The sequence below is a fragment of the Hydra vulgaris genome, chromosome 08 (genome assembly GCF_038396675.1).
Source record: "Hydra vulgaris chromosome 08, alternate assembly HydraT2T_AEP".
NCBI lineage: Eukaryota > Metazoa > Cnidaria > Hydrozoa > Anthoathecata > Hydridae > Hydra > Hydra vulgaris.
The window spans coordinates 52,938,378-52,959,920 of NC_088927.1; the positions used below are offsets into that span (position 1 = coordinate 52,938,378).

The following is a 21,543-nucleotide window of genomic DNA, read 5'->3' on the forward strand; positions in this document are numbered from 1 at the left end:
AAGAAAGTCTCATAAAATATAAAAATACAATTTTATACAACTATCTTCAACTTTGAAGATAGTTGCATAAAATTAAACATTAATAATTTTAAAAAATATATGTAAATAATGTACCGCTCTATTGTTTCTCATCTAAGTTGTGATTTGCAAATTTGGGTTCGATAGTTCAGTTTAATTTATTTTTCTCAAAGATGCTCAACTTACCTGTAGACAAGTTTTTGTTAAGTTTGTTTTTTTTTATCATATTTATTTTTGTAAAGAACTTTATTAAGATTTCGAATTTGCAAAAGCAAAAAAAAAAGATCCAATAATATCTTGCTTAGGATTTGGTTGTTTAAATAAAAAAATTACCAAAAAGTAAAACTATTTGGGAGAAAGCATTTTCATTAAAAAAACACACACAACTTATATGATTGATTTCGCTTTAATGACAGTCCATTACCACAGCCATGGGTCATGTTAAGTCTGTTCCACACCCGACTATTTCTAAATTTGTTCTTAATTTGGTCTCTAAACTTAAATTTATTTTAGTAAACAGCAAAAAATTAAATGATTCAAAGTTCAGTTTAACAATGTTATTGTTTTATTATGTGTTTGGTAAACAATTAATTTACGTAAGAGTTGTACTTATTTACTTCAGTATCTTAATAAAATAATATCTACATAATAAAAGTTTCTTTAACATGTAAGACGGTTGCGTAACATTTCTTCAGGTATTTTTAGAAACTTAGGCTATCATACTATTTAAATAAAATATCTACATAATAAAAGTGTCTTTAACATGTAGGCTATAATACTATTTTAACCCTCTCATTAAAATTCATTTAAAAAGCAAATTTGGACCTTTTTTTGGAAAAATGGGCTAAAGAGACCTAGTTATTTCAGATAAAAATTTATTTAATTTGGACAAATTTGCAAAATTGGACCAAAGAGATCTACTTATTTCAAATAACTTAGCTTTATCTGTTTGATATTTTTTATAAAAGCTTTTCTGTAAAAAAAACTCTTAACATTTGTTTTTAACATTTGTTAGGAGTTTTTTTACATAATTTATTCAGTTGAGCTGTTTTTACCTCAGAGTAAGGCAAATAAATTAATAAACCTGTTGTTTGTGCCAAAAATCAATACTTAATGCAAATGGAAACTGTGCCATAAATCGATACTTAATGCAAATGGAAACTGTCTAGATCGTAATAAGGTGATAAAAGCATAAATGGTTTCCATTCAAATGTAAAAAATAACAGAAATATAAAAAACAAAGCAAAAATAGCCAATATATCCATTCAAAACAATAACTCCAAAGATATAAAATGAAGAAATTAATAAGAAGAAGAAAATTAATATGAAAGGAAAAAGTTATTTTCCTTGAGATAAAATAAACATGAAAACTTAAGTAAAAAAATTACAAAAAAATGTTATACTCAACAAAAAAAAGTATCAAAAATACTTATATAAACAATTTAAACAGAAATATTGTTTCATTATTATATAGCTTTTAGTGACTTGTTAAAACGAAGCTAAAACGAAGTTTAATAATTGTGTAAAAATTATTAAACTTCGTTTTAGCTTTTTGAATACCATCCACATTCAGTACATTTCTTAAATTCTGCTATGTAAGAACTTTTTTATGTACTCTATGTATTTATTTAAAAACTCAAAAAGGTGACTAAACAGATAACAAATAAGAAACTTACTTTGCAAGGTGGTTTTTCTTTTGTGAAAATTTCAAGATTTATGTATGCATTAATGCCAGTTTGTATTATCACTCTTTTTAAAAAGCAAAGCTAAAAATAAATGATCAAAATTAGATAAAGGTTTCTTTTTATTTGAAAACTGAACCCTTAGCTTTTAATGATTGATTTTATGTAGCCAGTTTCAGTAATAAAACTACCCAATAATCAGTTTAAACTAAAGACAACAATGTAAAAGTAAACCAAGACATCTATTAACACAAAACAACACAACAATAACATCACAAAATTAACAAATAACAAATAATTTGTCTCAGCACTTAGGAATCCTTACAATAATAAACATACACATACCAGTAAGAAAAAAATATTTATACAAATGACTCGCCCTAAGTAACACAGAGCGTATAGCAAATGATGAATGATAACTTCAATGTTTTAATTATTTGATGAGAAAAAAAAATTATTTAAAATATTTCCAGATTTTTTTTGGATATCCGTATATAATGCGTACAGCAATTGATAAATGATAACTTCAAAAGATAATCCCTGAAATTATCAACAATTGCAAATACAAAATTTGTGAAGTTATCATTCCATGACCAACCTTTTTATGCATGTTTATCAAACTTAAAAAACAAATAATTTAATGATTTGGTTCTGGAACATGCTACATAAAATGGGTGGTAGGAAAACTAAGACATTTCATGATTAATAGCCACTTTATTAAAAGTATGACCCTGACTTATATTTATTGTCATTAATTATTGTTAATAAAAGTGTCTTATTTAAATGATTTATATAAACCAATATTATTTTCTTATTTAAATACATACATACATATACATTTATATATATATATATATATATATATATATATATATATATATATATATATATATATATATATATATATATATATATATATATATATATATATATATATATATATATATATATATATATATATATATATATATATATATATATATATATATATATATATATATATATATATATATATATATATATATATATATATATATATATATATATATATATATATATATATATATATATATATATATATATATATATATATATATATATATATATATATATATATATATATTATGAAGATTATTGGTTTTGCTTCTAAACCTATGAAGCACTGTTAAATAATTTTATATTATAATCTATTAAGAAAAACTAAGAATATATTTACTATGCTATATAATGTTATTATAAATCTAAAAATTTCTGTGATCTTAAAGAATTAAATATTATTTAGAGCAATGTTTTAAAAAAATATATGCTTTATAAATATATATATATATATATATATATATATATATATATATATATATATATATATATATAAAGAAATAAATCTTCTTATATATATATATATATATATATATATATATATATATATATATGAGATATGATATATATATATATAATATATGATGATATATATATGATATATATATATATATATAGAGCATATATATATAAAAGCAAATAAATCTTCCCTTATAAGCAAATAAATCTTCCCTTTCAAAACAGTAACCATGAAGGTGATGGTAATATAATCTCAGATGAGCCTATGTCATATATACCAAGATTTCTAACTGATTTCTTCAAAATATTGTTGAGGAGTCTAATTATTATGCCTTACCGCAAAATGTAGCGAAGAATTAACATTTGGACAAAAATGAACAATAGTAACTTATTGGCTTTTTGTATTTAATGAGTGTTGCAAAGCTCTCATCAACACATACGTACTCGAGCAATGAGATGTATTTTGAAAAAATTGCCTCAAAGATGATATTAAAGCGATGGGAAAAAATAAAGTCGTTTTTTCCTTGCCATGACAACATTCAGCGACCAGAAAACTGTACTAACAAGCTTTACAAAGTCGTCCGATCGTCAACATGCTGAAGGAATCTTTTATTAGCCTGAAGCATGAAGAAATTATGTGTATTGATGAACAAGTTGTTCCTTTCAAAAGAAGATCCTCTTTGAAACAATACAATCCTCAAAAACATAAAAAGTGGAGTTATAAGTTTTATATCTTGGTGTATGGACATGTTCATAATTTTGAGATACATTTAGTTTCCATTGGTGTTTGTAAAAGTTTGATTTAAAAGCATCTGGAAATAGGGTGATGCACTGGTTAGTACCAAGGCAAGTACCAAATTTACCAAGGCACATAAATGGCACAAGCTCTTCTTTAACAATTGGCACTGGATTGGAACTGGTGAAAACACTTTACGATCCAGGCCTAGCATGCACAGGAACAATGCGTACCAACATAAATGTCAACATGCCCACTGATGGTGAATTAAAAAAAGCAGGCAGAGGTCCAACTACCATCAGGGTTACTACAGTTGATAATGTTGAACTTCCTGTTGTCAAATGGTTCGATAACAGGGGTATTGCATTGCTAACAAGTTATGAGGGGGTGAATCCAATAACCATTGTTAATTGCTGGGATAGAAAATCCCAGAGATTTGTTCCCATCCAACAACCGTCTATTGTTACTACGCACAAGAAATATGGGGGGAGAAGATCTCCATGATGGCATGCTGAGTCTGTAGAAGATCAATTTTCGAACCAAAAAGTTGTTTCACCAACTCCTTTGGCATTTTCTTGACTGGATGGTAGTGCGAGCATAGATATTTTGTCGAAAATTACACCAGCTTTAAAGAAATATATTCTTCCCCAGGAAAACATGAAAAAGGAATAAGCTTTAAAGAAAGATATTCTTCCACTACACATATTTAAACTAACAATTTTCCAATGCTAAATCCAGTCTAATAAGGTTTCCAATAGGCAAGGACCACCATCCTTTTCTGTTGACCATCTTCATAGAGCAAAAACAATAAGGGGTCCTGCTGCAAATATACCTGAGCCATACCTGCACTGGAAGAGCAAAAGTTTTTTTGTGACCAGGGTAAAGTTCCTTTATGGTTAACATCTCATTCCCTGGGTTTATTTATCTCATTTCTCATTCCCTGGGTTTAAAAGATAAAAAAGCAAAAAAAATTTTATTATTATTACAATTTCCATGTTATTCGAAATTTAAATAATTTGTTATTAATATATATCTTCCTATATGTTCCGATATATGTTTTCTATATATTCCTTTTCTCTCCCTAGGCAGAGTTTGTACCCTACAAGATATCACGGTTTTCTCGACATCACCCTCCAAGAACTTCTCGCCGAATTGGACTTGGACGCTTACCTTTCCCCCTGGACCAGGAACGAAGTTACGCCAAACCAGACCACGCTTTCTATCACGCTCGCTCAAAAATACAAAAAAAACTTAAGGATTAAATGTTATATTGTAATTGTGGGGCTAAATATATAAATTTTTTCATTATATATTTAATTATAAAAAGTTTTCCTCTGTCACCGCGAACATTCCAAAACATTAAATGCCTAAAAAATATTCTTATATATTTCCATCGAATTGCAAAAGTCACCCTAACTAAACAAACTGTTCCGTTTATTATCTGAGTAAGAGTAACTATCATAAATGAAGGAAAACACTTAACCGTCAAACCCTGACCACCCTATAATTTAATCTTAATATGAAAACATCGAAAAATAAAATTGACTTAAATGTTTCCAATAAAAGCTATGCTGATGCTATAACAACTAATTTTAACTCAACATTTCTAATGAATTTAGCACATTGAAAAGAACCCTGTTGTGTAAATTAACAGAAAAAATAACTGAGCCTAATATTTTACTCGCTCTTGAAAACGCTAATTTAGATCACAATCTGGAAGGCTTGCAAATTATTCGTAAATTAGGACAATGGTCGAGATTGTCATGAAAACTGACAATTCAAAATCGTTGATCCTTGAAAATGGTCTTGTAATTAATGGTGTAACCCACCATTTTTATAACTCTACTCCTACTAGAAACTTATGCAGTATCGGTAATGGGATTGCCTCTCGAAAAAAAATATTTACCTGTCGGCGTGGCTCTTGATCAACTCGGATATGGAAAACATATACACACAAGAGCAGTATATCACAAAACGCCTAAAAACGAATCACCCTATTATACAGGGATACTAGTTGCCATGATGAATCAATTAAAACACCAATACCAAGATCTTTAAATATAATGTCAGGATAATCTATACCGGACAAAACAAAGAACAACTCCTGAAACCAAAAGAAATTTTTACCGAAGAACATGGAAAAAAAGTAACAGAAACTAAGGAACCAGAAACATCGGAAGAAATACCTGAACCAACGATTAAATTTTCAAAAACACAAGAATCGGAAGCCTCTATGGTTATATGCCAAAACTCTCTCGTAAATCAAATTATAAACAACGATATCAACAACTTGAATAAAACAAAACCAAAGACACCCGAACAAACACCACAACCGCCTGAAATAAATTCTCAAACACAAGAAACAGAAACTCACATGAAAGAAAGTCAAAGTTTTAACAACAATATAATTAAAAAAAAATTTGAATCTCACAACGACAACATCGTAAATGAAGCAAACATTACGCTGAAGGAAAAAGTAGAAGAACCAGAAAAAAAATCGAACTTCCCTCAGAATATCTTTGCTTAGATTATACTGAGAGGCATGTTTACAACTTAAATTTATTCTACGGATTCGATAAAACAAAATGCTCGGAAGATCAACTATTAATATTTAAGGCATACAAAAAAGCAGAATATGATCAGAGAAAATTCGAAAGACAAATAAAAAGAAACAAATAAATTAAATACCCTTCGAAAAATCAAGAGACAATATTAAAAGCAATACACAAATCCAAAATAACTCTTCATACAATCATGATGACTGGACATAAAACTAATACATAAACACCAAAGTAAGACTTCAGAAATTAAAACTATAAAAATTATATTAGAAAATAAAAATATCAAAAAATATATATATACATCCACAAGCTTTAAACTATGATAAAAGGAAGAAAACCAAAAAACAAAACAAAAAAAAAACGAAGATAAAACATTAAAATATAAAACTACAAAAATTAACAAAAAAAGTTTATCAAATTTCAGAAAAATGAAAAAATAAAAAAAAATAAATAAATAAATATAGATAGCTTCTCGGCCTAATGGCTAAGATCAAGTGTGGTATCTGTTCTTATTTCGGCTCCGGACCAGATAGAAAACGGAAACTGCACAAGATCAAAACCGTGACAGTCGATAGAGGTTCTTGGCGTAGTCGCTTTTTCAGTGTCTTCTACGTCCGGAAATCTCAAAGCGATCCGTCCACTCCGGACGTGAAATGGAGATAAACCATTAAGTTGGCGCTGCTCAGTTTCGGCTGAGTGGCAACTAAACCCTTCAATGGGCCTAAACGAACCCTTAAATGGGCCAAAAAACCCTTAAATGGGCATATACGGAGTCTCGGCTCCCAAATAACACCGCCTTCTAGGGCCCTGTGTAAGTCTGGTTTCAGCTTCAGCTCACTATAGTTGTTTGGTAAAAAAAAAAAAAAAAAAAAAAATAAATAAATATAGAGTAAGTTACATTCTTTTTTTTGTTCTCGAGGAGAAATAGAGTACGATACATTATAAATATAGAGTTATATAATGTGTAACAACAGCAATCAGCAATAAATCGAGATCATTTATAAATTACACAACTGATAGGGTCCCTCATCTTACACGTGATGCTAATGTTATTACCCCATTCGAAATGCTAGAAGCCGTGCATTGTTCTCAAAACGTAAACATTAAAAACCCCTTTCAAAAAATCCTTTAGTTTACTTTTTTTCATTCCAGTTTTAGTAACAATGTAAACATTTTTTACGTTGCTTTTTATTTCTAAGTACCTCATGGAGCTTCAGTAAATAATAAATTATTCTTAATTAGTAAGTAAGTCTTTTCGTAAAATGTTTCAAGCATGGTTCACCGGATAATTCGTGATATCATTGTATCTTTTTATTGTATGTATGTTGGTATAGTTAGCATGTTTGATAATTCGTGATATCATTGTATCTTTTTATTGTATGTATGTTGGTATAGTTAGCATGTTTAGTTTGTTATAACAAACTAAAATAAACTGTTATTTTTATAGCCACAAAAATATATATTTAAAAACATATTTGCATTTAGAACATCACTAACTAAAATATCGTAAAATATATTTTATTATTTTAATAAAAGTTTTATACAATAAAATGAAATATTCATAAACCCTTGAACAATATTAATTTGTTAGTTTGTTGTCTTAAACCAATAGATGACTTTCTTAGAACTTTAGTGGGGCATGTCTGAACATTCGAATTCTAAAGTAATATTCACATATCTTTCTAACAAGCTGGTTGGAATCCAAATCATCATTTTCATTCCACAATTCTAAGTATGTCTATTTTAAGTCGTGACTATCAAATCCTTTAAAGACTTTTTTTTTAATAATTAATTTGTTAACACAATGGATCATCTTATGCTTTATATTTTTATCTGAGGTTATTTTTGGATTTTTAAAATCTTTACCACTAATAAAGAAGTTAAATACTTTCTCACACGACTCGACAACAGAAACAATATCCCTTGATGGCAAAAACAAACCACCACGATCTTTCACATTATTTAATGAAGAATGAGATTTCGCATAGGAATGTTCGTATGATAAAATCTCAGTTAATGATTGAGCACAAACATTACATGAAATAGTATTTATTAACTTTCTGACTATGAAACCAGAGATATATCCCAATATTGCTTCTTTGTAGCTAGACATTTGAAGTTCATCGCAGTACAAAAAAACTTCTTCAAAGTCAATATCCTCTTGGTCAAAATTATTAACAGAACACAACCTTTTTTTCCAACTAAGAGAAAAAATAGAGCCATTAGAATATGGCTCAAATATAAGGCAGTTAGCATGACTCGATCCAACTATAGAGTTTTGCAGAAGAATTTTAACAATGACTTTAACTGCACTACATCAGGATTGTTGTTGTAACCATTTTTTCCACGAATGCAAATAGTAGTTCAAGATGATCTTAGGAATATTTGTAAGTTAGAACATACTTAAATGGTTCTCATGAAATGTTAACAGATCGGTGGATTATTTTAGAGTGCTTTTAGCATCTACAATTAAACCTAAAACAAATGTCTTTCTTCGATGTAAAAGCAATGGAATGCTATTAATATCAGTCAACTTGCTCAGATAAGTAATCGTATTGTTTAAAAAATCTTTCCAATAAAGCTGATTATTAAGATATAGAGGTTTCTTAAAGTGTATACTATTTGGATTTCTGGAATTGAGCATGTCAAATAATTTATCAATAACTCTTATAAAACGGATTGTACTATTTGCTCCTAAGAAAGATGGATGCTGTGATACCATTAAAAATTCAATTGCATCAGCAACAGAAGGGTTTAGCCAGCTATTTTGACATTCATTTTGTGGCGATGAAATTCAATATGTTTTCTTGAAAGTTTGTTTGCAAATTTCAAACCTTCAAGCTCTTGTAACTCAAACAAAGCTTTTATATAACTCCATTTAATATAGTGGCCCTTATCATCAATAAAAACACCCAAATCATTTAGAGAATTTCTAGCTAATTTAAGCATATGGCATGGGTATAGGAAAATGTGGAGCAGTTGGTTGTTATATGAAAAAGTACTAACTATATCGTCTATGACTTTGCCAAACTTACATGCAAATGGGACAACGGAATTTAAATTTGTACTAGTACCATCAAATGTAATACTTTTGATACAAAGTTCATATGTCAAAGCCACATCTAAAATATTTTTAATAAAACATGTTAAATCACTTGCTTTAACTTTATTTGATAAAACATAACCAATGGGTGTTTTCCAATGTCCTCGCAAACCAACGACATGAAAATTAATGCCTCTGTAGCTGGAGTATCAGGTTTACATACAGAAATATCTTTACCAAAATCACAAAAACCAATATAGTGACATGAACTTTTGTCATAAGTTATACTGTTTTTGATTGCCTTAGCATCAATAATAAGAGCACAATGCTTAAAATTAATATCTGTTTTCTGTTTATGACCAAGATATAAAAAAACATCAAGGAATAAACCAGGATCACAATTTACAGATGATGTCCAATGTGATATTGAACTGGCAGCAGGAAGACATAACATTGGCCGAAGAAAGTTATACGAACGTGGAGAATAAAAATGTAGAGTTAAAGCGATTTTTTTCAATTCATCGTTGTATCTGTGACCTTTTGGTTTAACATTTTGATTGGAAAATTGGTTCTTAATGATTTCATATGAGAGTCCAGAAAAATTTTCGCTTAAAACAGTGGCAGCATCAGTAGTCAAATAATTTTTAGATTTTAAAAGGGAAACCATGTCTTGTAAAGAACAGATTTTCTTTTCTTTTCTTCTTAATTTTTGTTGTAAAGCCTTCAATTTTTTTTTTTATTTTTCTTTTGCTGGTGATAAAGATCTTATAGATTGTGCTGGAGATTGACTGGTGTGGTCATTTTTTTCAATAGTGCTTTCTGGCTGATCATTATGTGTTAAATTAATTTCTTTGCTGGGTTTGTCTATAGCAGGGTAAACATCAAACTTTGTTTTTTTCAATAAAGTATCAAATTTAGATAATTTTCCTTTTTGTCTTTTAAATATTTGTAGAAAATATAAAAACTGATGGCACAGCATTACATTTTAAAATAGGCTTTTGATGATGATCAAGACTTGGATTTTTTTTTGTCTGGAATACAATAATTGTATAGTAAAGTCTGATTCTAAAAAATGGTCGCTGCAGATACAGGTGTGTTTGGATGGAAAAAAATGTTCACGTTTCAAAGCAACGATCCATCTTTTACATAATTCAGAATATTGAAGAGGAAATTTATGAAAGGATTTCGTGCCGCCTTTTATATATCCATTAGAACATCCATATGCAACACAAGAATTTACCATTTTGTGATGAAAATAATTAAATTAAATAAATACTTTAGCAGGGCAAAAGAAATAATGTCACGGAATTACTATCTACATTATATGATATTTACTGTTTTCTGCCCGATATAATAATGGCTGATTAAAAAAGTAAACAAATAAATCGGCTTCACTTTTATTTTATAAAAATCCCGAAGTTAGACATCTAGTTATTTATTTACGTCATTGGTGAATTTGAATCGAATTCAAAACTATAAATAGCGATGAGATAATCATATGCAACAATAACCACTTAAACGAGTGTAAATGAGATGAAAAAAAATGGAGTTGATAAGATATGTGAAATAAAAAAAAGCTGAATATAAAAAACTAAAACTCGAGAAGCGTTTAGCATATAAAAACATGAAAAGGAAAGTAATAGACCAAGTGAATGGACACTTATAAAAACAAACAAAAAAAGAAAAAAAAAAAGAAAAGATGATCATCTTAAAAAAGCAAAATAAACATCGCATCGATTGGTAATATCTCTTCATCGTGTTATAGTATATTATATGGTATATTATGGTAACTATGGTAACGAGTGAGGAGAAATTAGTTACACAAAAATCAAAGCCTTATAAATTTTAATGAAATAAAAGCAAAATTTTTTTAAATATTATTTATTAAGTTAATACAATATTTATTTTATCAAAATTATTTTTTATAAACCGATAGCACTCCCTTGTGGGCTATTAATCTTAATTTTTTTTTGATACCCTTTATAAGTGATTGTGAAATGATGCCTCAATTTTTCTCAAACACGCATTGATACGCCCAATCAATTATTGTAAACTTTTGGCCATCCACCCTCATACACATTCTGAGCCAATATTCCCAAAAAAGTCTTCGATTGGCCGGGCTGAAGATATATTAGGAGGGTTCATATTGACTGGCACAAAATAGATATTTTCATCCATCTTTGATATTAATGCTTGATTCTTTTGATATAAATGCTTGATTATATTGCAGCCAATGTTGCTGACCGAATGAGTGGTTTCGACATTTTGCGCTCAGGTAGTGCAATCCAAACAAGAATTTTTTTTTGGAAATTTTTCTTTTCCGCAAAAACGAACATTATCTGGACATTTGTCTTTGTCGTCCATGTAATATCCGGCGTTTCCAGGCATTTCATCGCAGCCGAAACAAAACTATTCTTTGTCGTCTAAAATGTTTTTTATAGAGGTGATCTACGAGTTTTCGGCTTCTTTTTTGTGCCCTTAGACACTGTCCATCATTGTATTTGGGTGTTTCTTCACGTTTACGGTACTTAATGTTTATTTTGGCGAATTGTGTATAAATTGTCTTTTGATCGACGTTGAATTTATGTGCGAGTTTTCTTTGACTTACACCTTTTCAATTGTTGGTCAACCTGCGAAGTTTTGATTTTTTTCTCGAGTCCACGATGATGGGCGTCCATAATTTTTTAGAAACACTTTACTGTAAGGTGTTGATTGATATAATTTTATGCTGTTTTGCGACAGGTTCCTTCTTTAATATAATGGTTAGCAACTTCAGCTTTGGTAGCTTTTGGATTTTTTACAAAATAATTTTTGACATTATATTGAAGAACTGCTCTTTCTTTGCCGTTTAACATTTTTTATGAGTAATTTTTTTTTAAATAAAACTAGAATATTTAAAAATACAAATTACATTCGAATGCTAAAATATAATATTATGGATTTCAAGCAAAACTAAGTTAACTTTTGTGTAACTAATTTCTCCTCACCCGTTATATATGGTATGTATCCTGGTATAGTAGTAAAAATTAAAAGGACCAATTAAAAAGTTACATAAACAATAAAATTTTAAAACCACTAAAAAAAAAACAAATAAAAAATATTTTACGAAAACAAAATAAATGATTATATTGAAAAGTATAACAAAAAATCAATTTTTTAGTATGCGCTATCTAGTTTCGGTAAAGCAGCTTTAATAATCCCTTAAATGGGCTACAAATAGAGACTAAGCTCTTTAATTAATTTGATAAAGATTTGATAAATTTAATAGCTTTATTATAATTAAATTGGTTTTGAGTTTTATTTGAAAAAGATTTTTTTTTTTTAAGCTTTTAAATTTATGAAGTATAACCAAGCAAAACGTAATTGTTACTCTATTTAAAATATGGAGTTTTTTAACATTAAGTTACATCTAAGATTCTACTTTTTAAGCTTAAAAAAAAACATTAATATTGTTTGTTTTTTATGAACTTATAACACAAAATAATAGTACCAATATTTTTTTATTAAAAAAAAATAAGCTTTAATATGCGAAGTTGCAATTAGTTCATTATTTGCACTTTACAATCAGCCGCTTAAGATACCGGAAATTATGATGATCGTATATCCCAGTAGCTTTTTCCGCGAGAATCCTAAAACCTAACGTAAGATTTAGGATTTATTTCAATCAGACGTAAATATTTTTCAAAAAAAATTTTTTTTCAAGATAAATTTTTGCTTGTGGCTGCATATTTTTAAAGGCTTAAACTTTTTTATTTAATTACTTTATTTTATCTATTATTATTAAAACTTTTATAAAAGTTTCTAAATTCATTTATCCATTATTTAGTTATTATTATTATTCAATAAAGTAAAAACTCTTTTTATTAAAATTTTATTATAACTATTATATAATTGTTTTGATAAAACGAAATTTCCACATTTTTTTTTATTTTTGTCATGAAGATCAAATCTTTCTTTGACCGATTAGTAGACATTTTGAATCAGGTTTTATTTATGAAGTCATTTTTATCAGACAAGTTTTTCGCTAATAAACTCTATACCGTTCTGTCTTTCCTCAACATTCTCTGAGCAGAGCATGAACTCAGAGAAAGCGTACCATGCTCAACGTCGAACTATTGACATAACAAGTGCAACTACTTCACTTGATTGATGTTTTTAAAGGTTAAGCTGGTAAAGAATGTGTCTCGGTTCTTTAGTAAACCTATGTGCAACTTAAATTTTAAACATTTAAATAACTTTGCATGTACTCTCCCACCACAAACTCAATTATTAATTTAAAGTTTTTAAAATTCTCATCGTTTGAGACCCAAACTCTGATGCTCTGTTGGCAGTTGTCAACCATCCGGAATGAATAACCCAATTTCAAGTAAAGCCAAGTCTGCAGGTATGTTTCCACTTCTAGTGGCAGAGACTAGTTTAAACTGATCGGAGGATAAATTTTTGATTAACTCAACCTTTAATAAGAGGATTTCCAAAGTCATTTTTTTCAAAGGATGGGTTAATTTAAACCATTTAATAATTTTCCAATACTGCCTCTCCATTTGTTGCTGCTTAGAGTCACTCCATTAAGAGTTGGTATCAGATGACGCAGACAAAGTTCATTTGTATGGAGTGCGCAAACCAGCCAGTTTAGCTTTTTTTTAAATTTTACTTCCAGTCAATGCATTCCTTTACTTAACCTGTGTTAACACTTGTAGAATCCCCTTCTATTGCTTTTATTGGTACCATTATATTTTAAAAATTCATATATATTCTTAGCAATTACTTTAGCGTGTTTTGTGTATTTTTAAACTTTTTAAAATGTGAAATGGAAAAGATACCAACCACCTGGCTATTGACATACTGTATAATGTTCTTTTTTGATTGTAGCAGAATATAGTTTAGTGGAACTTTCAAGAATTAAATGATCTTTTGCATTATCAATTCTACCGTCAAAAAAAAAAACGCGATCAATAATGCTAGTCCTGCATTGAGTGTCAAACTCTACGAAAAGAGGCTGCATATCTTTTCTGAGCTTGCGTGACTTTGTCGTGACCAATAACTAACTTGGTACTGTCTTCTTTAATTATTCCTGCATCCTTACAAGCTGCCGTTGCAATTACAGCCGTTTCCCTTAAGCCAGTACCATGCCGTATTCTTGCGAAAGCTATGTTAGAAAAACTTTTATAGTTCCTTTGTCCTCTTAAACTTTCCTGAACTTCATTTTGTCAACACATTTGATTGAGCTTTGTATTGCTGTTTGTTATGCAACATTCGTTACTTAGTACTTTCGTAATAAATGTTTTGCTAAATTCAAATTCAAACTTTTCTTCTGACTTCTTTTTATTTGTTCTTTAGACGCTTTTTTTTAACTATAGATAAAACAACTGAACTTTCATTAAAATATGTAAAATACCTAAAGTCCAAGTAGTTTTAATAATGTATTTTTTAACTGTTATGTCTTAACATAGGTAAAATACAAATGGTCGTATGTCAAATTTATTTGAATATAGTTACATTTTGTTAGTCGAAGCAGGAAGATATTTGTAACATAACTAAAATTAATATTATGAAGGAGTTAATTAACTTTGATTTGTTAACTAATAATTAATTAAAAACATAACTATTTAAAAAAATCTTACTTCAATCTTTTTTCTCCAATTTTATGTAGCTTTTTGTTTTCTTTTAAATCTGCCAAATCGATTTGATGTGTACCGGTACTCCCTGTTTCAGCTAAAAACTCTTTTTTAGGAATCTTTTTTCTTTTTTCACGTGCAATTCTCTATACAAGTAATAATTTGGCAATTACCATTTAGTATATCAAACAGTTTGTCAAGTTTAGTCTTAAATTTCTTTATCCTTGAAGCTTCCTTTTACCCTAGCAACCAGGTTTGCTGCATTCCAATCATCCACCAATCTCGCAGTAATTTTATATTACTGTTGTTCGATATGTGTTACAGGATATAGAAATAAAGCAATTGCATGGAGGGTCATTCCACGCCAAGTGGTCCAGATTTCCCCGCACTACCATCTCCGATTTTAACAAAATTTTGTCAGTATGTTGTTAAACATGTTTCATGAAGATTACCAAAATTTCAAATCAAAATAATTATTATTTCGGATTTTGTGGTACTTTTTGTAAGGTTTACCCAAACTTCAACTTCAGTCAGTAGCTAAAATTCGTATATTTGGGGTCCTATATTTTTGCAATGAAAGGGTAATATATCTTAAAAACGTGGTTTCTTAGTAAACCGAAGGTGCAGATCACAAATAATTTATTACAAGTTTCATATTATGCCTACATTTTAGTCTATGGTTCGCCAAATATCGTCACAAACCCAACACTATAAATATTTTTTATTTATTTGTAGGGTCATATCTCTAAAACTAAAGGTTTTTGAATATTGCTATTTTATCTAAAGGTTCTACATACTATCATAATGATATGGATTAAAAACTTGCTATTTTAAGAATTTCTCTGCTGAGTTATTCTGAAAGCAATATGGCGAAAAAGTGAAAAACCCTAAAACAACGTGTGTTTGAACCCCTAAAACTTGATGTGGGCAAATTTTTTTTGTTTTTTTAATTGTATTATTGGAAAGACCTTATTTCAAAATTTTAGAAACAATAAAAACTGTCTTGGAGAGATCTTTCTTATGAGCGAAAAAAACTTGGTCAATATATAAATTTTTTGAATTTTACAATTTCGTCCTAAACATAAAGATTTATCATACTGCATCAAAATCAAAGCTTATTGTGCCAAAAATCAAAATATTTTAATGTTCAAAAAATATTTTTTAACATTTCCTTGAGTTATTTCTAGTGGCTGAATACCCGGTCTAAGACTCGGCGAGTCTCGTGATTTGAATGCCTGGACTTGTTTCGTACGCATCAGGGTGTTTTTTGAATCCCTGACCTCTCTAGTCATCTGTATGTGATGCATAATAGCATGCTTAGATAATGCTGTAGTTATATAATTGCTAGAGCAACCCACGGTAAAAAAAGTTCATAAAATTAAAGTTTTTGTAATGTGCAGCTGAACCGTCACTGAAATAATGAGTAAGTTCAAAAGATAAAAATGTTTTAAGTTCAGTTAATAATTTACTAAGAAATACATGAACAGAAATAGTATCGTGATGCATGCAATTACTGATAACACAATAACATTTATTGTTAAGTATGTCATTAAGTTTGTAGTAAACAACAAAAGGATGCAAAGTTGTTTGGCTGTTTTCCCAGTAAAACCATTGAACAGCATCTTGGACAACAAATGAATAGTTTTCAGAAAAATCCATCAAAATGATCAACTCATTTGATTTCAGTTCATTTTTCAATAATCGCAAATAGTTGTTATGGTTTTTGGCAATAAAATGATGCTTAGACAAAATAGATACTTTTAAAATTAAATCATCTATAAAGTCGTCTACTGGTAATTGCAAAGATTCTAAAGTTTCACGATCTACTTTTATCCATTGCTTGAATGTTATAGTTTCATCAGATTCAAAGTCTTTAAATTGCTCTTCAAGATAAGCCTTTAATATTTCACTCCCTGGACATTTATCGCAACGATGAAGCATACATTCTTTAGATTCAATATCACAAACTATTTTTTCAATTAGAAATTTATAGTCTACCGTAACTGGGCTACTTGCAAGCATTAATTTTATATTCTGATGAATAGTACATACACAAATACGATGGGTACCTGAAGATCTAACAGTTATACACCATTTTGGACATAACTCACAGAATTTAGAAAATCCGACTTCAGCTCCATTTTCTTTTTTATACTCCAAAAAAAGTTCCTTTAAATTAACTAACAGTAATTTTTTTTTGCATATGCACTTTTTTTGCACCAATGCGTACAGATACAAAATCTTTTTTCCCTGGACATGTTCTGCTAAAAGCTTCGTGTTCATAAAATTTCAAAATTTTTTCTTTAACATGTTCTGGCAATTTCTTTGCTGCATTTCTTTCTGGAAGTGCTAAGATTCCACTTTTTGCTTTTAACTTTTTTGCTGCTTTAGCCATTCTGTCTGATACTTTAAACTCACTACATATTTTTATTCTTGACCAACTGTTTGGTATAAGAGTTAAAACTTGAACTTTTTCACGGGGATTACTGATTGTAGATATTTTATCTCTCAATTCTAATATCAAATCTGACCAGTCAATGCAATTCTCACACTCTACACTTGCACTGCTTAGTGGTAGGACACTATTATCTGGTGATAAACCACTAACAACAGCTATTTTTTCTGCAACTGTTATTTGCACTTTCGAAAATTTGCTTTTTACATAACTAGCATGATCTCTCTTACTAACACGTTTTCTTAAAGGTGAAATTCCAAGCTCAGAAAGGCTAGTATTAATAGTGTCAGTTGAACAAAATATATCATCTATGTCATCAATATCGTCAATTTTTTCACTTGAAGAGCTTGTGGTTGAATAAGCTTTGCGGCAATTTGGACACAATTTTTGACCTGGACAAATAACTTTATTTGTTAAATTCGAAAGACAGTCTGCAGTCTCTTGGTCAATACATATCAAGCCTTTAACTGAGCAACGATTGGCCATACCAAAGGGTTTAAACAATCGCGCTGTAAATGCGTATTTAACCAACAGCACTGATTTGTGGTGGAAACAAATAAAAGTAATATTTTTAATTAAATTATAAGTTCGCCTCACAATCAAACTCTGTTCCTCGTTCGAAAGTTCTGAGCAAAAGTCAATAAAACCCTTTTTTCGAGAATAAGTACTTAAATGACATAAACTTCCATCAAATATTCCAATACAACAAGTAGTTAAGTTTTGTTCAACAGACATGTCAGGATAAATTTAAAATAACTCTTATTATAACATCTATTCTAATTTTCGTCTTCGAATATTAGATGTTTGTGATAAACTTAAATATTTGAAATTAATTTAGAGAGATTTGTCCGTAGAATAAAAATATACTTACTTACTAAAATTACCTCTACATGGCAAAAGTTAATATACGGACCTTAATATCGTTTTTAAAATATCAAAGACTTTGTAGACCTAACTTAGCTTATAAAAACTAGATTATTTTCGTTCATAAGAAAGATCTCTCCAAGACAGTTTTTATTGTTTCTAAAATTTTGAAATAAGATCTTTCCAATAATGCAATTAAAAAAACAAAAAAAATTTGCTTACATCAAGTTGTAGGGGTTCAAACATACGTTATTTTAGGGTTTTTCACTTTTTTCGCCATATTGCTTTCAGAATTAAAACAAGCGCCCCTTTTTGGTTGGTGCCCATAGCCAGTTGCCTCAACTTCTCTAGTATTTTAAATTGCCAATAACATGCGTTTATCCGCAGTATTTTATAGATAATAAGATAATCTCTTCAATAAACCTGTTGTAAGTTTTTTTCTTTTCCTTGGCGTAGTACCATTTTCAAGAGATTAAAATAGCTTTTCTAAATCTTGAATTTAATGGCTATATATTCTAGTTTTTATTCTCATTAATAGCTCTCTACTTAAAGTACCATTAGATTCTTTTAATTTTCTTAACATAAAATCAATTGCTAATCGGGCTGTTGCAAGATTAGCAGCGTTTCTACTAAAAGCTTCAACATTTAATTTAATAAGCTTTAGCGTATTGTCAACTCATGTTCCATATTAAATTTTCTTAAAGTGCACACTTCCAATCCCTTGAAGAGTTTATTAAATGATAAATTGTTTTAAAATACATTAGAAAATATTATAATTTATATTTTGCCTCTTTCTGGATTAGATTTACCCAGCTATTTTGTAATTGACAGTTTTGATCCAACCGTTAATTTTATGAACTATTTTACCGTGGGTTGCTCTAGCAATAATATAACTACAGCATTATCTAAGCATGCTATTATGCATCACATACAGATGACTAGAGAGGTCAGGGATTCAAAAAACACCCTGATGCGTACGAAACAAGTCCAGGCATTCAAATCACGAGACTCGCCGAGTCTTAGACCGGGTATTCAGCCACAGACTCGCCGTGTTCGGGTACCCAGACCCAAAAATCCCTAGAAATAACTCAAGGAAATGTTAAAAAATATTTTTTGAACATTAAAATATTTTGATTTTTGGCACAATAAGCTTTGATTTTGATGCAGTATGATAAATCTTTATGTTTAGGACGAAATTGTAAAATTCAAAAAATTTATATATTGACCAAGTTTTTTTCGCTCATAAGAAAGATCTCTCCAAGACAGTTTTTATTGTTTCTAAAATTTTGAAATAAGGTCTTTCCAATAATACAATTAAAAAAACAAAAAAAATTTGCCCACATCAAGTTTTAGGGGTTCAAACACACGTTGTTTTAGGGTTTTTCACTTTTTCGCCATATTGCTTTCAGAATAACTCAGCAGAGAAATTCTTAAAATAGCAAGTTTTTAATCCATATCATTATGATAGTATGTAGAACCTTTAGATAAAATAGCAATATTCAAAAACCTTTAGTTTTAGAGATATGACCCTACAAATAAATAAAAAATATTTATAGTGTTGCGTTTGTGACGATATTTGGCGAACCATAGACTAAAATGTAGGCATAATATGAAACTTGTGATAAATTATTTGTGATCTGCACCTTCGGTTTACTAAGAAACCACGTTTTTAAGATATATTACCCTTTCATTGCAAAAATATAGGACCCCAAATATACGAATTTTAGCTACTGACTGAAGTTGAAGTTTGGGTAAACCTTACAAAAAGTACCACAAAATCCGAAATAATAATTATTTTGATTTGAAATTTTGGTAATCTTCATGAAACATGTTTAACAACATACTGACAAAATTTTGTTAAAATCGGAGATGGTAGTGCGGGGATTATTTCGGAAATTGGACCGTTTGGCGTGGAATGAGCCTGGATTCATTTACCAATCAACTTTGAGTAAACATCGTTCATTAAGTATTTTATCAGATAAATTTTATTGTTTTTATTGTTTTTATTGTTTTTTCTTATTCTTTTTTATGGTTTCTTGCTATACCATATCAAAGAAGATCTTTTAGCGTTGGTAACTCCAATACAAGAAAATCTGTTCCATAATCTATATACTTAGAAAGCTTTGATCCGCTCTTTTTTCTAATTCTTGATGAAAAACCTTTTTTAAATATAATAAGAAATAATTACATATTTATATTATATCTATAAAAACAACGAGTTCTATATAATTTAATAATTAAGTATGTTTAGTATTAAAAAACCAAAGAATTTCTTTGTAATTTAATTAGTTTTTCCGTAACATGTTTTGAATAAGTTAATAATTTTATTAAAACTTTACTTAAATAATATGTTAAAATCTTTCCACAACAGGTATTTATAAGTCCCAGGATCTCGGGAATAAGTAAGTGTAATGCGGAAATCCCGGGATTAAAAATGTAGCATGGGATTACTAACCCTACTTTTGCGTAAATGTTTTTTTTAATATTTTTTTTTTTAACATAAAAAAATAACATAAAAACTATTAGTTTGACAATTTATATGTTGAAAACTTTTTATAGCTTTGATATCACATATCACACATAGAATTCAAAATGAATGGGTGTAAACATTTGCGTTTGAAAATGCGTGGACGCAAAGTAGCATCTGTGGTTTGGTTCAAAGCTAATTACGAAAAATTTGCCATAAACATGTAATTTTAAAACACACTTCCCGGACGCTTAACATATTTTTATTTTATCTTTTGGTTTTAGTTTTAAATAAGTTGTGCGCAGTTTTCTTTATACCGGGTTTTTGTTAAAACTTAGAAAAAAATTAGGACACACCCTACTCCACAGCACCTTTCTGTATTATACAATTTTTTCTTTATTAACTTTTGGATCATAATTTTTTTCAGATCATCCGCAGGACATGACACAAGTTTACGCAATAAATTTCTGCCGGTGTTTTGATGTTTTTAGAATTTTTAGCTTTTTCAAAAATGCTTAACTTTGTTATAGTGTATAATATCTTTACATATGTCGTGAATATTCTAACTATAAAATTTAAAAAGTGTTTTACTTTGTATTTGAAAAAAATTGAAAGAAGTAAAAAAAAATAAAAAAAGGAAACGAAGAAAGAAACGTTTCTTTTTAGAAATTTATTCAAACGACTATAAAGAGATTATGGAAATAAATTGTTATGCGCGAAAACTTATGTGAAAACTTTGATTTTAACATTTTCACTGTTTACGTAGA

General features: G+C 28.9%; 1 protein-coding gene and 1 pseudogene across 1 annotated transcript in view; both read left to right on the forward strand.

Moving 5' to 3' along the window:
* Positions 1-21,236, forward strand: part of LOC136083960 (TNF receptor-associated factor family protein DDB_G0290883-like) — a 135,887-nt gene extending 114,651 nt beyond the window's left edge. The window contains exon 5 of the mRNA XM_065803918.1: positions 21,204-21,236. Within this exon, the coding sequence (XP_065659990.1) occupies positions 21,204-21,221 (18 nt within the window). The 3' untranslated portion in view covers positions 21,222-21,236. The remainder of the gene's footprint in view (positions 1-21,203) is intronic.
* On the forward strand, positions 6,797-6,881 carry LOC136084447 (U2 spliceosomal RNA; annotated as a pseudogene).
* Positions 21,237-21,543: the final 307 nt, after the last annotated feature.